The sequence below is a fragment of the Tachypleus tridentatus genome, chromosome 5, assembly GCF_004210375.1.
Source record: "Tachypleus tridentatus isolate NWPU-2018 chromosome 5, ASM421037v1, whole genome shotgun sequence".
In the NCBI taxonomy this organism is placed as follows: Eukaryota; Metazoa; Arthropoda; class Merostomata; order Xiphosura; family Limulidae; genus Tachypleus; species Tachypleus tridentatus.
In genome coordinates, this window is record NC_134829.1 from 7,430,410 (window position 1) to 7,448,934 (window position 18,525).

The 18,525-nt window shown below is 32.3% G+C and overlaps 1 protein-coding gene across 5 annotated transcripts in view; it reads left to right on the top strand.

Moving 5' to 3' along the window:
* Positions 1–7,508: 7,508 nt before the first annotated feature.
* The window catches only part of LOC143250438 (palmitoyltransferase ZDHHC14-like), a 55,215-nt gene continuing 44,198 nt past the window's right edge, over positions 7,509–18,525 (top strand). The window contains exons 1-6 of one of the 5 annotated variants that reach the window (XM_076500971.1): positions 7,509–7,731; positions 8,379–8,592; positions 11,435–11,595; positions 13,477–13,635; positions 13,941–14,078; positions 17,444–17,492. In XM_076500971.1, the coding sequence (XP_076357086.1) occupies positions 8,444–8,592; positions 11,435–11,595; positions 13,477–13,635; positions 13,941–14,078; positions 17,444–17,492 (656 nt within the window). In that variant the 5' untranslated portion in view covers positions 7,509–7,731; positions 8,379–8,443. The other 4 variants (XM_076500970.1, XM_076500968.1, XM_076500969.1 and 1 more) reach the window with 4 other exon arrangements.

Here is an 18,525-nt window from a genome sequence, read left to right on the forward strand (position 1 = left end):
CTCCAGCTGTTACCATGCGATCATCCACATCATTGGCAAGATACACAGAGAGACCTAGGAAGACCAACATTTGACTGTCGAAGCTTCCTCAGAAAAGAAGCCACAAGGTTTAGCCTAGAAGAGAACTAGTTTGAAATTCGGTACCAGGCTTCCAACGGTGATTATTAAAAAAATTAAACAACTTTATCATTGATGTATTTTAATGAAGTTAGCATTATCATATACAGTAGTTATAATTCAACATTTGATTCATTTACTTAAAACATATACTTAAAAATTACTTACATTTCAGTTTTGTTGCCACATAATTCATGAGTGTTCAAGAAGCTTTATATTTTGTCTTTATTACTAGAATAATAGCACTTGTAACAGTATACGGATATGTTTAGGCTGAATTCTATTTCTACAGACTTAGCTCACTGTTTAAGTTTCAAGTTGATTCGGAGTGGATCGTTTAGAACTAAAGCACACACACATGTTGTCATCCTTAACAATAACCACACTCACTTTCTATGCAAATATTTGAGATTACAAACTATACATATATAAAAAGATTTGAAATACGTATTTTTAATCTATACAAAATACTTATTACGGTCTCTCAATAGCTATTTTATACAAAATATTAATTACAGTCTCTCAATGGTTATTTTTTACAAAATACTAATTACAGTCTCTCAATGATTATTTTACGCAAAATATTAATTTAAAATTACAATGGTTATTTTAGAACTGGCGCACAGCATTCCTTATTTAAAAGTGTGTCTCGCCACACTAACATTTTTGTAATTAACACTTAATTCGCAAGGGTTAGCTAATAATGCAATGCAAAAACATTTTGCTGAAAATTTGTATATTTTTGACAAAGACACTGTAATATGTTCCAAGAAACCCAAACACCCGTGTCGAGAAGGCAAATAAGCCACAAAGGTTTGTTTGTTTGCTTTGACTACTCTCCTAAAGATACATTTGGTTTACGTGCTTTAGCCGTTCATGATTTAACAGTGTAAGTCCAGAGGGAAGACAGCTGGTCATCAACACTCACTGCCAACTCTTAGGCTACTCTCTCACCAATGAATAATGGAATTGACTGTCACATTATAATGTCCCCACGGCTGAAAGGGCGAGAAAGTTTGGTGTGATGGAGATTCGAACCCATGACTCGCAGGTTACGAGTCTAGCGCCCAAACCACCTGGCCATGCCGGACACAGTTCTGCAGTAACAAATTAAAATGAACTGCTGATAATAGGCGTAGACCAAATAACTTATTTTATTCCATATTTTGTAGTAGGTGATGTTTTGGTTGGAGCACTTGAGTCAACAGAAAAAGATGTGGTTGGTTTGATCCTTGCATTTAATAATTTATTTTCTGTACTCATTGATGGTTTTTTTTTGCCACATTAATGGCTTTATTTATCTCACTTATGTCATTTAGTACTTTGTTGATGTCATACAAGAAAAATGGAATACAAAAATTGGTGAGGATGTACAGGCAAACTGGCAAGGTATCTGTGTGCGATTCTACAATATTGAATCAAATAAAAAAGGACTCGTGCGCCTGGAATTTGCTACATATAACAATCTGATGTTGACTAGTACTTTTGGTCCTCACAAACCAACTAGAAGATGAATCTGACACAGTCCAGAAGGAGAACATCACAGCCAGATTGACTACATAATGGTAAAAAAGTGTCTTTTAACAAGAGTTAACACTGCTAGAACACAAAGTCTTCCAGAAGCAGACATCAGAAGTGGCTAGAACACAAAGTCTTCCAGAAGCAGACATCAGAATTAGCTAGAACACAAGGGCTTCCAGAAGTAGCTAGAACACAAAGTCTTCCAGAAGCAGACATCAGAAGTGACTAGAACACAAAGGCTTCCAGAAGCAGGCATCAGAAGTGATAACGATTTATTGATACTTTTCATCTTCAATCTGAAGAAAATCAGCAAACCTTGAGAAACAAAAGAACCTGGATGTGATAAAAACCTTGCAAGCAATGATTGGTAGGGGGCTTTGCATCTCTTACCATCCTGGCTGACGAAAACACAGACCTAGATTCGATCGTCACCACCCTCAACACATCAGTAATTGACACAGCCAACAAGATCCTTGGCAACACCATTGGACTATGAATATTTGGGTCATACCAGATCTTTTTCACCAAGTTGACAAAAGATAAAACTGGAAAAGAGAAGAAGCAATCTTGAAGAAGTACAAAAATACAAAGAAGTCAACAACAAAATTTAAAAATATTTGCCTTATTCATATCTGTATAGAAACGAACAGAAAAATAGTGCAACAAAACTGAAGAAAACTTGAACACGATAAAAGTAGATAGTCATATCAACTTATAAAAGACTTTAAACCGTGAAAACAAGGACCAGCCACAACCGTCCAAGACAAATCAGAAAAATATATCATACAAAAATAAGGAGTCCTCCATCTGTCGACAGGCTACACAACCACAAGACCAATGGAGCCTCATTGGAACTACGCTGCCTCAAATAACTTAAGAAATATAAAATGCAGTGATATCATTGGTTTGGTTTGGTTTGAATTTCGAAAAAAGCTACACGAGAACTATCTGAGCTTGCAGTCCCTAATTTTGCAATGTAAGACAAGAGGGTTTTATTTCTTTTTTTAATTTCGCGCAAAGCTACTCGAGGGCTCTCTGCGCTAGCCGTCCCTAATTTAGCAGTGTAAGACTAGAGGGAAAGCAACTAGTCATTACTACCCACCGCCAACTCTTGGGCTACTCTTTTACCAACGAATAGTGGGATTGTTCGTGACATTATAACGCCTCACGGCTGAAAGGGCGAGCATGTTTGGTGCGACGGAGATGCGTACCCGCGACCCTCAGACTACAAGTCGCACGCCTTAACCCACCTGGCCATGTCGGGCTTAATACTAGAGGGCAGGCAGTTAATCATTACAGCCAACCGACAACTATTGGGCTACTCTTTTATCAAAGAATATTGGGATTGGCCGTCACATTATAATGCCCCCACAGCTGAAAGGGCGAGCATGTTTGGTGTGAGATAAATGAAGAAAGAGAAGTCAGGTGAAGTAAACAACCAAGCAGAACTGATTCAAGATGGATGAGAAGACCTTACAACAATTTGCAATATGATCTGTCAGACAAGAAAATGGCCTACCCTTTGGATCCAGTCTGAAGTTATCAAGCTTTTCATGAAAGGAAACTTACAGTTGTGCTAAAAATTACCGAACGATTAGCCTCATCAATCACGTAATTAAATTAATATTAAATATCATATTAAACAGGCTCAAACGCCTCTAAGCGAAAAACACCATTACTGAAGAACAAGCGGAGTTTCAAACAAGATAAAACACTAAAGAATGGATCTTCAATCTCAGAATCTTTTGTGAGAAACATCTCAAATATCACCAAGATCTTTATTGTGTTTTCACAGACTTTAAGAAGGCCTTTTTGGCAATTATGAAGAGGTACATAATCAACACTGATGTTCTTTGAGTGAATGAGAACGTTTCAGAAGGACTATGATGCAGTCCTCATAAATGGTAGTTTTGGGGACTCCTTTCAAACAAGAGCTGGAGGTCGACAAGGATGTAAACTCTTACCTCTCACCTACCTTCAACGACTTTATAGTAAGGATTATAACTGATACCTTGGAATATAGAGCAGGTACTGTCAGTTCTGGATACGATCACTAACACTAAATTTACAGACAACATTGATGGCTTAGCGAGACTGATATCTTGGAAGATCATCAAGATACTGTCAGTATTGAAGGTAATCACTAACATTCGAGAACGTTAATGGACGTAACGTGACTGATACATTGGAAGATTATGCAGGTAATGTCACGACTGGAGACAATCACTAACATACAATTTACAGACAACATTGATGGGCTTAGCGTGACTTATTCCTTGGAATATGATACAAGTATTATCAGTATTGGAGACAATAACTAGCATTTTATTTACAGACAACATTGATGGACTCAGCGTGACTGATACCTTTGAAGATCATACAGTTACTCTCAGTGCTGGAGGCAGTTACTAACATTCCATTTATAAACAACATGGATGGCTTAGCGTTACTGGTATTTTTGAAAATTATGCAGCTACTCTCAGTATTTGAGACAATCGGTTTGAGACACTAAAATTCGATTTACAAACAGCATTGATGGTATTGACGTGACTGATCCCTTGGAAGATCATACAGGTACTGTCAGTGTTGGAGACCATCACTACCATTGGATTTACTAAAATATTGATGGATATGAGTGACTTATACCTTGGAAGATCATGCAGGTACTGTCAATGTTGGAGACCATCACTAACATTGGATTTACTAAAATATTGATGGATATAAGTGACTTATACCTTGGAAGATCATGCAGGTACTGTCAGTGTTGGAGATCATCACTACCATTGGATTTACTAAAATATTGATGGATATGAGTGACTTATACCTTGGAAGATCATGCAGGTACTGTCACTATTGGAGACAATTACTAACATTCGATTTACAGACACATTGATGGCTCAGCGAGGGAAGAGCATGAACTAGCTTGGTTGATGTAATACTTCGAGAAAACACCTACAAGTTATAGCATGATAATCAGTGCCGGAAAACTAATCTGATGATCAAAAACATCAATGTGATCAACTTTGTACATATACAAAGACCAAAAGTTCCAATACGTGGGATTAACTGGCAGAGATGAGCATTCTAAATCTGAGATACTTTCTAGGATTTTCTGGTTGATTTTCTGTCCTTTTCATCAAATTTACATTTTCTTTATTTTTATTTTCTATCTCTTTGTGCTTGAGTTTCTTTTAATGACCCGTCTTCTTCTCTATGTTCCTTTCTTATTGTTTTATTATCTTTAGTAGGGCTCCCCAGTGATTCAGCGGTATGTTTTCGGAATTACAGCGCTAAAAACCGGGTTTCGATACCCATTGTGGGCAGAGCACAGATATCCCATTGTGTGGCTTTGTGCGTAATTTGAAACAACAGTCTCTAGTTGGTTTCCCATCACGATCCGCACTCAAATGAGTTTTATTTTATTTTCATTAAAGTAACTTTTGACACCAATTGTTCTTTCATTGGGCTTTTGACTTATAATGTAAGAGTCTAGGGTCGGGATCACCCTTTCACCCTTTCGCCCTACCATTGCAATAATAGCCCAATAGTTTGTGGTGGATGGTGATGACTAGTTGATTTCCTTCTAGATTTTTACTGCTGAATTAGAGATGGCTAGCGTAGTTAGTTCTTATGTAACTTTGAGCGAAATTTTAATCAATCCAAACTTTCATTGGGTGAATTCTTTTAAATTATTGTTTGAAAATAATTCGAAATCCATTCCTTATTATTTCGTTTCTGTCTAAAACAGGCATATCCCCAGCTGTTACATTGTCTTGTAATTGGGCGGCGGGTTTCCTCTTGGTTTTTTAAATATAAACTCGGGAAAAAAAGGTATAAAATTTGGACCATCTCCCGCTGCTAATTTTTTTAAATTTGAAGCTGGGCCTAAATAACCTCTTAAATAATACTCAAACAGAAGTTCCCTGTTAATGGTACTGCGAGTAATGTAACAAAATTAACTTAACAGCGCGATTTCTTGATTAAACAAAAGAGTACCTGGATATATGCAGCAACTAACACTTCACTCTAAATATTTTCTTGAACTATGCAAACTGACTCAATGTTAACATACTGATTAACTGGTTCACTAATATTTATATATTAAATATCAGTTCCAGATATTATTCTAAACTACTATATTTTCTAGATATTCAGGTTCTTACTTGAGCTGAAAGCGATGCGTTGGACCCGGAACGCCAGGTAGTTAAGGCGTTCTACTCTTAATATGAGGGTTGCTAGATAGAATCCACGTCGCACCAATATGTTCCTTCTTTCCGCCGTAGGGGCGTTATAGTGTTCGGCCAATCCCACTATTCGTTGGTAAAAGAACAGCCTAAGAGTCGGAAGTGGGCGGTGATGACTAGTTTTACACTGCTAAATTAGAAGTGGCTTGCGCAGAGAACCCTCATGTAGCTTTGCACAAAATTAAAAAAACAAACAAACGTAATGAGCAGAGGAGTGATTTTGTGTTTTGAAAAATTAAACTATATATTAACAAATTTCTTTTTTTCACCAAACGTAAAGTTGAATCAAGAAAAGATCTCTCTCTCTCTCTCGGTGTTTGGGTAAGAAAAGTTCATACCCTGGAGGGTCAGGTTTTCTATGACCTCTTCCTCCTCCCCGTACTTATGTTCTTGCCAGATTGGTATTTGTAATTGTAAAACTGAATATTATTTTGGTCCTTTTCAGGGCTAAAAAAAATGTGGAACGCTTCACGATTTTGCGTGTCATCATTGCGCAGGGGTAAATGTTGTAGGATTGCGTCGATGGCTACGTGTTTTCATTTTAGTAAATTGCTGCTGGCGTATAATAAGTCAGTATGTAACCATACGACGACTATGCCTAGGAGCAATGCAATTGACGTCAAAATGATATAGGGTGTGTATGTATGTTTTCCAAAAGCAAAGACACATTGGGATATGTGCCGAGTCCACCGAGGGGAATCAAACCTCTGATTTGAACGTTGTAAATATAGGAACATATTTATTAAGATATAACTGTCGTACCTAATAATTCTGATTATAATTTATTATTGTCACTGATTACTTTGAATCAAGAAAAGATTACGTTTATTTGTTTGTTTTTTGAATTTCGCGCAAAGCTACTCAAGGGCTATCTGCGCTAACCGTCCCTAATTTAGCAGTGTAAGACTAGAGGGAAGACAACTAGTCATCACCACCCACCCCCAACTCTTGGGCTACTCTTTTACCAACGAATAGTGGGATTGTCCATCACATTCTAACGCCCCACGGCTGAAAGGACGAGCATGTTTAGAGCCACCAACATTCGAACCCACGATCCTCGGATTACGAATCGAACACCTTAACCCACCTGGCCATGCCGGACATAAAATATTACGTAATAGCTTAACTTACTGTTTGATACCTAATACATATACGTTATTAGTAGTGAATAAAAGTTGTTATGAATTAGTGTCATTACGTGATGATTAATGGCTGATTATTTAATTAGTTGCACGGGAAAGCATTTCACTTCGATAAAAGTAAACGTGCTTGCAGTCATTGTAAATATGGAATTTCCTGATGATAGAATATGCTGTTCATATTCTCACCTCCTTTTTGATAGTTGTTTGTTAGATAAAGAATGAGAATGACAAATTTGATGTTACTATATACTACAATTTTTTTTAAATTACTTTTACGATATGTTAAATTAAAATATATTATTTGTATGCTAAATCAGTAGATAAACAACTGTTCGTACTGATTATAGTTTAGTATGAAACTGTATATAGTTGTGAATGACAGCAGCAATAAAAAGTTGAACTTAAAAATAAGATACAGAACTTCGTATTTTTATATGAGATTTTACTTCTTTTATGTATCTACGATATACGATATACAAAGTGAGACATTAGAGGGCAGCAGCATCAGAGTGGGGCAAAAATCTTAGTGTCTACGAATTGTCAATATGGTTGTGTGAGCCCGAAGCTAAATTTCGTTTTGTGTTTTGCATGTTTTTAATTTAATCAGAATCTATTTCAGTGTAGTGAATAGGATGTTACAAGTAAAGTCTACAAAATCAACGTGTTGAATACATCTTACTTGATCGTCAACACTGGTGACGTAATCAGTACGAATTCATACTATTAACAGTACTGATAGGAACAAAATAGTATTATTAGTATTAATACTTTGTACAGTAATGAATAACTCCTGAGCTAGTACTAGTGGCACTATATTAATTCTGATTCACATTAAGCTGCGATTTTAGTTGATAGCATGAAAGAAGTTCAGTTAGACAATTTTTGTGAGAGGGCAGCACGTCGTAATCAGATATAACAGAGTGCTAACACTAAACTGTTGTAGACATTGTATTATCATTTATAAATTGTAGTTTCTGTTGGCTTCTAATTCTAGCCTACTAATATAGAACACTATCACCACAAAATTAGTTGCTTTTTTCATTTATCATTGAAAAAGCTTAGGGAATTTCTTTTCAATATTAAGTTATGTATTTAATCAGTTTTATGATTAAAAACAATGTAATCATATATTAACTTTAAATGATATATAAGACTAAGCCCAAGGTAAAAGCATGAATTGTAAATTAAATTCTAGTTTTAGTCACATGTGATATACTATTTGTTTATGTTGATAATTATGAAATTTGTAATTTACAAACAGTAGTAAAATACTGAATTTTCACTTTATATGTACATGTTGAACATTAATACATGATAAACATATTATTCTGTATGCTTATGCTTAAATTTATAGATCCTATGACCCTGAATATTCAGTTTTTTGGTTTACAAAAAATTGTCAAATAACAATAGAGGAAAATGTCACATGTAACAAAAAAGTGGGAGGTGTTACCTGGACGAAACAAGTTTTGCTGTGATGGCCGTGTCATGATGGCTCGTCAGGTTGGGGTGTTCTACTTCACAGTGGCTTTGATAGTTGTAACGTGCACACTTTTCTTTGTATTTGAGTAAGTATAGTTTTCTGATTTTCAGACCAAGTAAATGTATTGCTGATAAAGTGTAATTTATATTTGTCATAATTTTATTAATAATTGAATATTGTTTTCTATGTATACTTCAGTCTTCATAAATTTAATCTGATGTTTAACTGTGATTTAACTGGATTTTTAACTTAAACATGATGACTACTGTAACTTTGTCAAAGCCTCATTTAAGAAATCAGTTTTGATCTCTATACTACAGAAGGAATGATATGTTATACTGAATACAATAACAGAAATATTTCTTACTTTTATGAATGGTTGAACTAAAAACTTCAGTTGTGTTATTAGGGTTAAGAGTTTTAACATTTGCAAACTTAAATGTAGACTTGTATACATGGAGAGGTTTTTCGTTATAAGCTTGTTGAACAACCTATATAATTTTATTTAAACTTTTGTTAAGTTTGTAGATGTAAAGAATCGTGAAACTGAAAGATATGATTATTAATTCAAATTTTTATTAACATCAGAATAACCTCCATGAACAAATTATTTCTTGTTATTTTTTCTATGTTCTATTTTCTAAAACTGTAAATACTTAAAACAAAAATTGGAAAACTTAACTATACAAAAACTGAAGTTACTGTTGATAAGTTTTTTTTAAAATATGGAATTAAATGCAAAAGGCTAAGGACTTTTGTTGTGTTCATTGTAGAATTTGAATTATTTTTATATTTTTGATGTTTATATACAGTTTTGGCTAACATGGTTTAAGAAAGATACTAACTTGTTGAAATGAGTGAAAAGATAGAACATGAGAGTTATTCCTTGTTTTAGTCATAAATTTTAAAGACAGATTTAATGTTTTAAACATTTCCTGTTGAGTGCAGAAAAACTAAAGAAGGACTTGTATGACATGTCAAAGGTTTTAAATTTGGACATTTTTGTTATTTGGGAGTTGGAATGAAAAATTGAAATGATATCAATTGAAGCTTTGGAAATTCAAGTTAGTCTTGTTCATTGTAAAATGTTTTCCTGTCTGTAAACATGTGGAATGAGTTACCTGGTGTTTTAGTTTTCAATTAAAATGGATAAGCACATGGACATGGACTTTAAAAAGTATGTTTAAATTGGATTTAAATTTTTCTCATTACAGTGGTTCTTCTACCTTAACTATGTTTTGTTATGCTGTGTTTGTGTTCAAAAATCTTTGAGTTTTTGGAATAAGCTTCAGTGTGTAAAATGAAATGGTTCTTTTACATTTATAACAAGTTTAGGATACAACGTTGTTTTTAAAAGCTAACCAATGTTCTAAACAGTCTTTCTATTAACTCATTCTGTAATCATTTTATATAATAACAATTAATTAAAAAAACCAACCTATTAAAAACTTTCCAAAATTTGTGTTATAAAATCTCCAGAGTTATCTCCAAACAAACTGAAATCAAATAGTAAGTAATTCATGCATAAGTTCAGACTTGAAAATGTGTTAGCAGAAACACTTTACTGTTCTTTCATACTTTGTGCAAAGTGTATAATAATACTTCACCTAGGTTGTCTTTATATATACAGTATAAAAATTAGCATTAGATTCTTCAAGAACAGTAAAATTCAGTATATATATTCAGACTTGAAAATGTGTTAGCAGAAATACTACTTATACAGCAACTAAAACCAAAATTAAACCAATATAAAGGAACACCTTTATACCTATACTAATTAATAAGCAACTTCCACCTGCAGCGCCACTTACAATCCGGTACTCATTTGCACGCTTGTCCCTAAAACATGTCTGGCAACAGTCAGTTGCATACTCTCTCTTTGTTAATCGAAGATGACCTAAGAAGGTTGAAATGTTGTTCTCTGCTTTATTAGTAAAAGTGTTAATACCCATACAAGCTGTTCTGAAATACATTTTTACTTCAAGTGGATTTCTTGTCATCACAAAATGTTTAGACTGTTTGAATAAACACTTACTATATATGAAATATAAATATTAGGTGTTTCAACCATTTGAATGATCACTTAGAATACAAGAAAACTACGTTACAAGTTCCAACCATCTGAAGGACCATTCAGAATAAAAGACTCATATACAAACTTTTTCAATCATCTATACAATTACTCAGAATAAAAGAGACGTACACAATTTGTTTCAACTGTCTAAACAACTACCCATAATACAAGGCACATACACAGCTTTTCAACCATCTGTACAACCACTCAGAATAAAAGATGCATACAGAAGGTGTTTTAGCCTTCTAAATAACCACTCAGAATACCAGATTACACACAAGGTTTTCAACCTTCTAAATGACCACTCAGAATACCAGATTACACACAAGGTTTTCAACCTTCTAAATGACCATTCAGAATACCAGATTACACACAAGGTTTTCAACCTTCTGAATGACCACTCAGAATACCAGATTACACACAAGGTTTTCAACCTTCTGAATGACCACTTAGAATACAAGATCACACACAAGGTGTTTCACCCTCCTGAATGACCACTTAGAATACAAGAAACATGCAGTAAATGTTTTAGCTATCAGGATAGCCACTCAGAATAAAAGACACACACACAAGGTGTTCCAACCATCTGAATGACCATCCAGAATGCAAGAAACATACATGTGTACCATACTTTTCAGGAAACCTGTACATGTATGTGCTAAATCAGTTGAATTGAATTTTGCACAACTGTTAAGGACTGTGCAGAAAAACAAAAACTAGAAATGAAATTAAATGTTTCATAAAACATCTGTTTTTAGTATCAGAAAAAAAATGAATTAAAGCTTTTAGTGTTTGTGTTTTAGAAAATCGTGATTTTAAACTTAAATTAATTGGTAAAATTCTCTTAAAACAGTTGTCCATTCTTGACTGAAGAGATTAGTCCAGCAATACCAGTTGTTGCTGGGGTTCTTTTTCTCTTTGTTATGTCTACTCTATTGAGAACAAGTTTCAGTGACCCAGGGGTTATTCCAAGAGCGACATCAGAAGAAGCTGCTGATATTGAAAGACAAATAGGTGAATCTCTAATTTTGAAGTATCTAGTTTTGTCATTACTTAAATTTGGAAGTGTTGTACACTTAATGTATGCTTGACATCTATGTTTGACCATTTATTGTCAATTTGAACCATCACAGTTATGTATAGTGTTGCCTAGTTACTGTGGTGAAGGAAAAAAATATGTTTTAGTTAGGTATATGTACAGCAAATGTTAAAGTAACTTCTTGATTTAGGTAAAGTTGTTCTTGTTTCAGCTAACTTTTCTTAGTTTCATATTTATTGTATTACAAGTATATAATGAGAGCATTTGTTAAGAAATATGTATTTTCTTTTTCAAGTTGACCCGAGATTTGATAACTGTTTCGTGCTGTGCTTATTTCATTAGTGTTGATTATCACAACTCAGGTTATAAGTTTAGCTTATTCCATTAGTGTTGATTATCACAACTCAGGTTATAAGATTAGCTTATTCCATTAGTGTTGATTATCACAACTCAGGTTATAAGATTAGCTTATTCCATTAGTGTTGATTATCACAACTCAGGGTATAAGATTAGCTTATTGCATTAGTGTTTATTATTACAACTCATGTTATAAGCTTAGCTTATTGCATTAGTGTTTATTATTACAACTCATGTTATAAGCTTAGCTTATTGCATTAGTGTTGATTATTACAACTCAGGTTATAAGCTTAGCTTATTGCATTAGTGTTGATTATCACAACTCAGGTTATAAGTTTAGCTTATTCCATTAGTATTTATTATTACAACTAAGGTTATAAGTTTAGCTTATTTCATTAGTGTTGATTATCCCAACTCAGGTTATAAGTTTAGCTTATTTCATTAGTGTTGATTATCCCAACTCAGGTTATAAGTTTAGCTTATTTCATTAGTGTTGATTATCACAACTCTGGTTATAAGTTTAGCTTATTCCATTAGTGTTGATTATTACAACTCAGGTTATAAGTTTAGCTTATTCCATTAGTGTTTATTATTACAACTAAGGTTATAAGTTTAGCTTATTTCATTAGTGTTGATTATCACAACTCTGGTTATAAGTTTAGCTTATTCCATTAGTGTTGATTATTACAACTCAGGTTATAAGTTTAGCTTATTGCATTAGTGTTTATCATCACAATTGAAGATCAAAGTTTGGTTTAATCCATGTTGGTTATAAGGAGTTTAAGCTTGGTGTTACTATTTGGTACATTACTGTTCTTGTGTAATACAAATTACTGTTGATTTAGAAAGTATTTTAAAAGTAGTGAATGTGTTATGATACCTCAAAAGTAAGTATAATAAGCTGTTATGTCTGATTGAAACTTCTTGTTTGTCAAGTAGCATGAATAGATTATAAGATTTATATATTTCATACCTGCATAGTTCGAAATAATACATGTACAACTATATATTGTTGTCATTTCATATATAAATATTAACTGTAAACTGTTTATATTTGTTACTTAACTTATCCATTTGTGTTTCTTTGGCTGTACTTCTGATATCAAGTACATGAGGAAACTATTAATTTATTCATATTCTAAGTTTAACTTATTCACACTTGGATGCTATGGTTTGTATTTTAAGTTTCAACTGTATATTAGATTTGAACAATTTATGTTCCTTTAATGGGTTTTTTTTAGAAGCAAAATAGTTAATCATTTATTCACCCAACCCTAGTTTTAATCTTCAAAGTAATTTTTTTTAAGTTGAAATGCAAACAAACAAACAAAATTTTTTGGCTAATTTATTAAAATCTTAATAAATTAATACACTGTTATAAATTGAATCAGAGAAATTTAATTTCTTAAATTTAACAAAGTAACAATTTTAATAATATCACCACTGTATATTCAAACTATTATTTTATCATCAACCATAAACAATACTCTGCCTTTCAGAGTTGCCAAATGGTTCTACTTCCCCAACATATCGACCACCACCTAGAACCAAGGAGGTGGTGGTGCGTGGACAGACTGTTAAGTTGAAATATTGTTTCACTTGTAAGATATTCAGGCCACCTCGAGCATCACACTGTAGTCTGTGTGACAACTGTGTTGGTAAGATACGATAACTGACATAGTGTGGTGTGCTTTATTACAGCTTGCTAATTGAAAGATCAACTTATAATTTAATGATTTTCAGTTTAATGTTGTATATATTCTGACTAGTATAGCCTGCTTGTGATTTGATTTTATACTTGTAGATGTTTTATAAACTTTATATTTCAGCTTCTTAAAGGATATATATTTTGATTTTTAAACATTCAAATCATATCAGTTGATAACTTCAATAGATTACGTGATTTTTATTAGTTTAGAAGTTTTTTTGTTTTTTTTATTCTGGCCAATTTTCTCTCCAACAGATCGATTTGACCACCATTGTCCATGGGTGGGAAATTGTGTAGGCAGACGTAACTATCGTTACTTCTATATGTTCATCATGTCTCTTGCTTTTTTGTGTGTATTTATATTCAGCTGTATAATCACTCACCTGGTTTTGTGTAAGTTATTTCAATAATTATATATTTAATTTGTTTTAAATGCTTATGCTATCGAAATTACTTTGATTAAAGCAGTGAGCTAAATACTCTTGGCATGTGTTACAGTAAATGTCAATAAATATGGAATTTTTGTGGCATTTTCTCTAGGAAGAGACAGCTCAAACTCATGGAATTTGAGAATTGTTAAAATTTTTGTGAATGTGTTACATTGTGTTGAGTTTACAGATATTATATATAACTTAAATACCATGCTTGTAAATACTCAGTTTTGTGTATAACTTGAGATGTGTTTGTGTAGTTTATATATTTGATGGTACACAGATAACTGTACATCATTAACTAAACTTGAGACAAGTCAGTATCTCTGTATGAAAGAACTTTAATTGATGGAAGAAAATGTTTTTATTATATATAACTTAAATACCATGCTTGTAAATATTCAGTTTTGTGTATAACTTGAGATGTGTTTGTGTAGTTTATATATTTGATGGTAAACAGATAACTGTACATCATTAACTAAACTTGAGACAAGTCAGTATCTCTGTATCTCTGTATGAAAGAACTTTAATTGATGGAAGAAAATGTTTTTATTATATATAACTTAAATACCATGCTTGTAAATACTCAGTTTTGTGTATAACTTGAGATGTGTTTGTGTAGTTTATATATTTGATGGTAAACAGATAACTGTACATCATTAACTAAACTTGAGACAAGTCAGTATCTCTGTATGAAAGAACTTTAATTGATGGAAGAAAATGTTTTTATTATATATAACTTAAATACCATGCTTGTAAATACTCAGTTTTGTGTATAACTTGAGATGTGTTTGTGTAGTTTATATATTTGATGGTAAACAGATAACTGTACATCATTAACTAAACTTGAGACAAGTCAGTATCTCTGTATGAAAGAACTTTAATTGATGGAAGAAAATGTTTTTATTATATATAACTTAAATACCATGCTTGTAAATACTCAGTTTTGTGTATAACTTGAGATGTGTTTGTGTAGTTTATATATTTGATGGTAAACAGATAACTGTACATCATTAACTAAACTTGAGACAAGTCAGTATCTCTGTATCTCTGTATGAAAGAACTTTAATTGATGGAAGAAAATGTTTTTATTATATATAACTTAAATACCATGCTTGTAAATACTCAGTTTTGTGTATAACTTGAGATGTGTTTGTGTAGTTTATATATTTGATGGTAAACAGATAACTGTACATCATTAACTAAACTTGAGACAAGTCAGTATCTCTGTATGAAAGAACTTTAATTGATGGAAGAAAATGTTTTTATTATATATAACTTAAATACCATGCTTGTAAATACTCAGTTTTGTGTATAACTTGAGATGTGTTTGTGTAGTTTATATATTTGATGGTAAACAGATAACTGTACATCATTAACTAAACTTGAGACAAGTCAGTATCTCTGTATGAAAGAACTTTAATTGATGGAAGAAAATGTTTTTATTATATATAACTTAAATACCATGCTTGTAAACACTCAGTTTTGTGTATAACTTGAGATGTGTTTGTGTAGTTTATATATTTGATGGTACACAGATAACTGTACATCATTAACTAAACTTGAGACAAGTCAGTATCTCTGTATGAAAGAACTTTAATTGATGGAAGAAAATGTTTTTATTATATATAACTTAAATACCATGCTTGTAAATATTCAGTTTTGTGTATAACTTGAGATGTGTTTGTGTAGTTTATATATTTGATGGTAAACAGATAACTGTACATCATTAACTAAACTTGAGACAAGTCAGTATCTCTGTATCTCTGTATGAAAGAACTTTAATTGATGGAAGAAAATGTTTTATTATATATAACTTAAATACCATGCTTGTAAATACTCAGTTTTGTGTATAACTTGAGATGTGTTTGTGTAGTTTATATATTTGATGGTAAACAGATAACTGTACATCATTAACTAAACTTGAGACAAGTCAGTATCTCTGTATGAAAGAACTTTAATTGATGGAAGAAAATGTTTTTATTATATATAACTTAAATACCATGCTTGTAAATACTCAGTTTTGTGTATAACTTGAGATGTGTTTGTGTAGTTTATATATTTGATGGTAAACAGATAACTGTACATCATTAACTAAACTTGAGACAAGTCAGTATCTCTGTATCTCTGTATGAAAGAACTTTAATTGATGGAAGAAAATGTTTTTATTATATATAACTTAAATACCATGCTTGTAAATACTCAGTTTTGTGTATAACTTGAGATGTGTTTGTGTAGTTTATATATTTGATGGTAAACAGATAACTGTACATCATTAACTAAACTTGAGACAAGTCAGTATCTCTGTATGAAAGAACTTTAATTGATGGAAGAAAATGTTTTATTATATATAACTTAAATACCATGCTTGTAAATACTCAGTTTTGTGTATAACTTGAGATGTGTTTGTGTAGTTTATATATTTGATGGTAAACAGATAACTGTACATCATTAACTAAACTTGAGACAAGTCAGTATCTCTGTATGAAAGAACTTTAATTGATGGAAGAAAATGTTTTATTATATATAACTTAAATACCATGCTTGTAAACACTCAGTTTTGTGTATAACTTGAGATGTGTTTGTGTAGTTTATATATTTGATGGTAAACAGATAACTGTACATCATTAACTAAACTTGAGACAAGTCAGTATCTCTGTATGAAAGAACTTTAATTGATGGAAGAAAATGTTTTTATTATATATAACTTAAATACCATGCTTGTAAATACTCAGTTTTGTGTATAACTTGAGATGTGTTTGTGTAGTTTATATATTTGATGGTAAACAGATAACTGTACATCATTAACTAAACTTGAGACAAGTCAGTATCTCTGTATGAAAGAACTTTAATCGATGGAAGAAAATGTTTTTATTATATATAACTTAAATACCATGCTTGTAAATACTCAGTTTTGTGTATAACTTGAGATGTGTTTGTGTAGTTTATATATTTGATGGTAAACAGATAACTGTACATCATCAACTAAACTTGAGACAAGTCAGTATCTCTGTATGAAAGAACTTTAATTGATGGAAGAAAATGTTTTTATTATATATAACTTAAATACCATGCTTGTAAATACTCAGTTTTGTGTATAACTTGAGATGTGTTTGTGTAGTTTATATATTTGATGGTAAACAGATAACTGTACATCATTAACTAAACTTGAGACAAGTCAGTATCTCTGTATGAAAGAACTTTAATTGATGGAAGAAAATGTTTTTATGCTCATTATTTGAACATAAAATTTCTTTTTGAGATATTTTACTCTTTCATAGTTTCAAAATGTACATTTTGATGTTTTTGAATAATATAAATTTCCAGTGTCAAGAAGAAATGGTTTCCTGGATGCTGTGAAAGACTCTCCTGCCAGATATCCTTTTTTGTGTTGCATGAATAAGATATGTGTTACACAAAATCACATAAGTAGAAAGACAGTGTGTATTTCACATAAGTAGAAAGACAGCGTGTATTTCACATAAGTAGAAAGACAGCGTGTATTTCACATAAGTAGAAAGACAGCGTGTATTTCACATAAGTAGAAAGACAGCGTGTATTTCACATAAGTAGAAAGACAGCGTGTATTTCACATAAGTAGAAAGACTGTGTATTTCACGTGAGAAGAAAGAATGTATTTCACATAAGCAGAAGGACTGTGTATTTCACATATGCAGAAACACTGTGTGTATTTCACATGAGAAGAGCGACACTGTGTATTTCACATAACTAGAAAGAGTGTGTGCACTTCACATGAGAAGAGAGACACTGTGCACTTCACATGAGAAGAGAGACACTGTGCACTTCACATGAGAAGAGAGACAGTGTGTATTTCACATGAGAAGAGAGACATGAACTTTAAATAAGTTGTCATTTATCAGTGCATTAGACAGGTGCACATTAAAGTCAGTCGAATGAACATTAGATGGTTGCATATAAGTAGAAAAATTGTGTGTACTTCACGTAAGTAGAAAGACTGTGTATTTTACATAAGTAGAAAGACAGTGTGTATTTCACGTGAGAAGAAAGACTGTATTTCACATAAGCAGAAAGACTGTGTGTTTCACATAAGCAGAAAGACTGTGTGTTTTACATAAGTAGAAAGACTGTATTTCACATAAGTAGAAAGACTGTATTTCACATAAGCAGAAAGACTGTGTGTTTCACATAAGCAGAATGACTGTGTATTTCAATGAGAAGAGCAACACTGTATTTCACATAAGTTGAAAGACTGTGTGTACTTCACATAAGTAGAAAGACTGCGTATTTCATGTGAGAAGAAAGACAGCATGTATATCATATAAGTAGAGTGACAGTGTGTATTTCACATGAGAAGAAAGACATAGAAGTGGAAGTGTAGTATCTTTTCTTCTGTTTCAACATGTTGTCCTTAACAAAACTTTACTGTA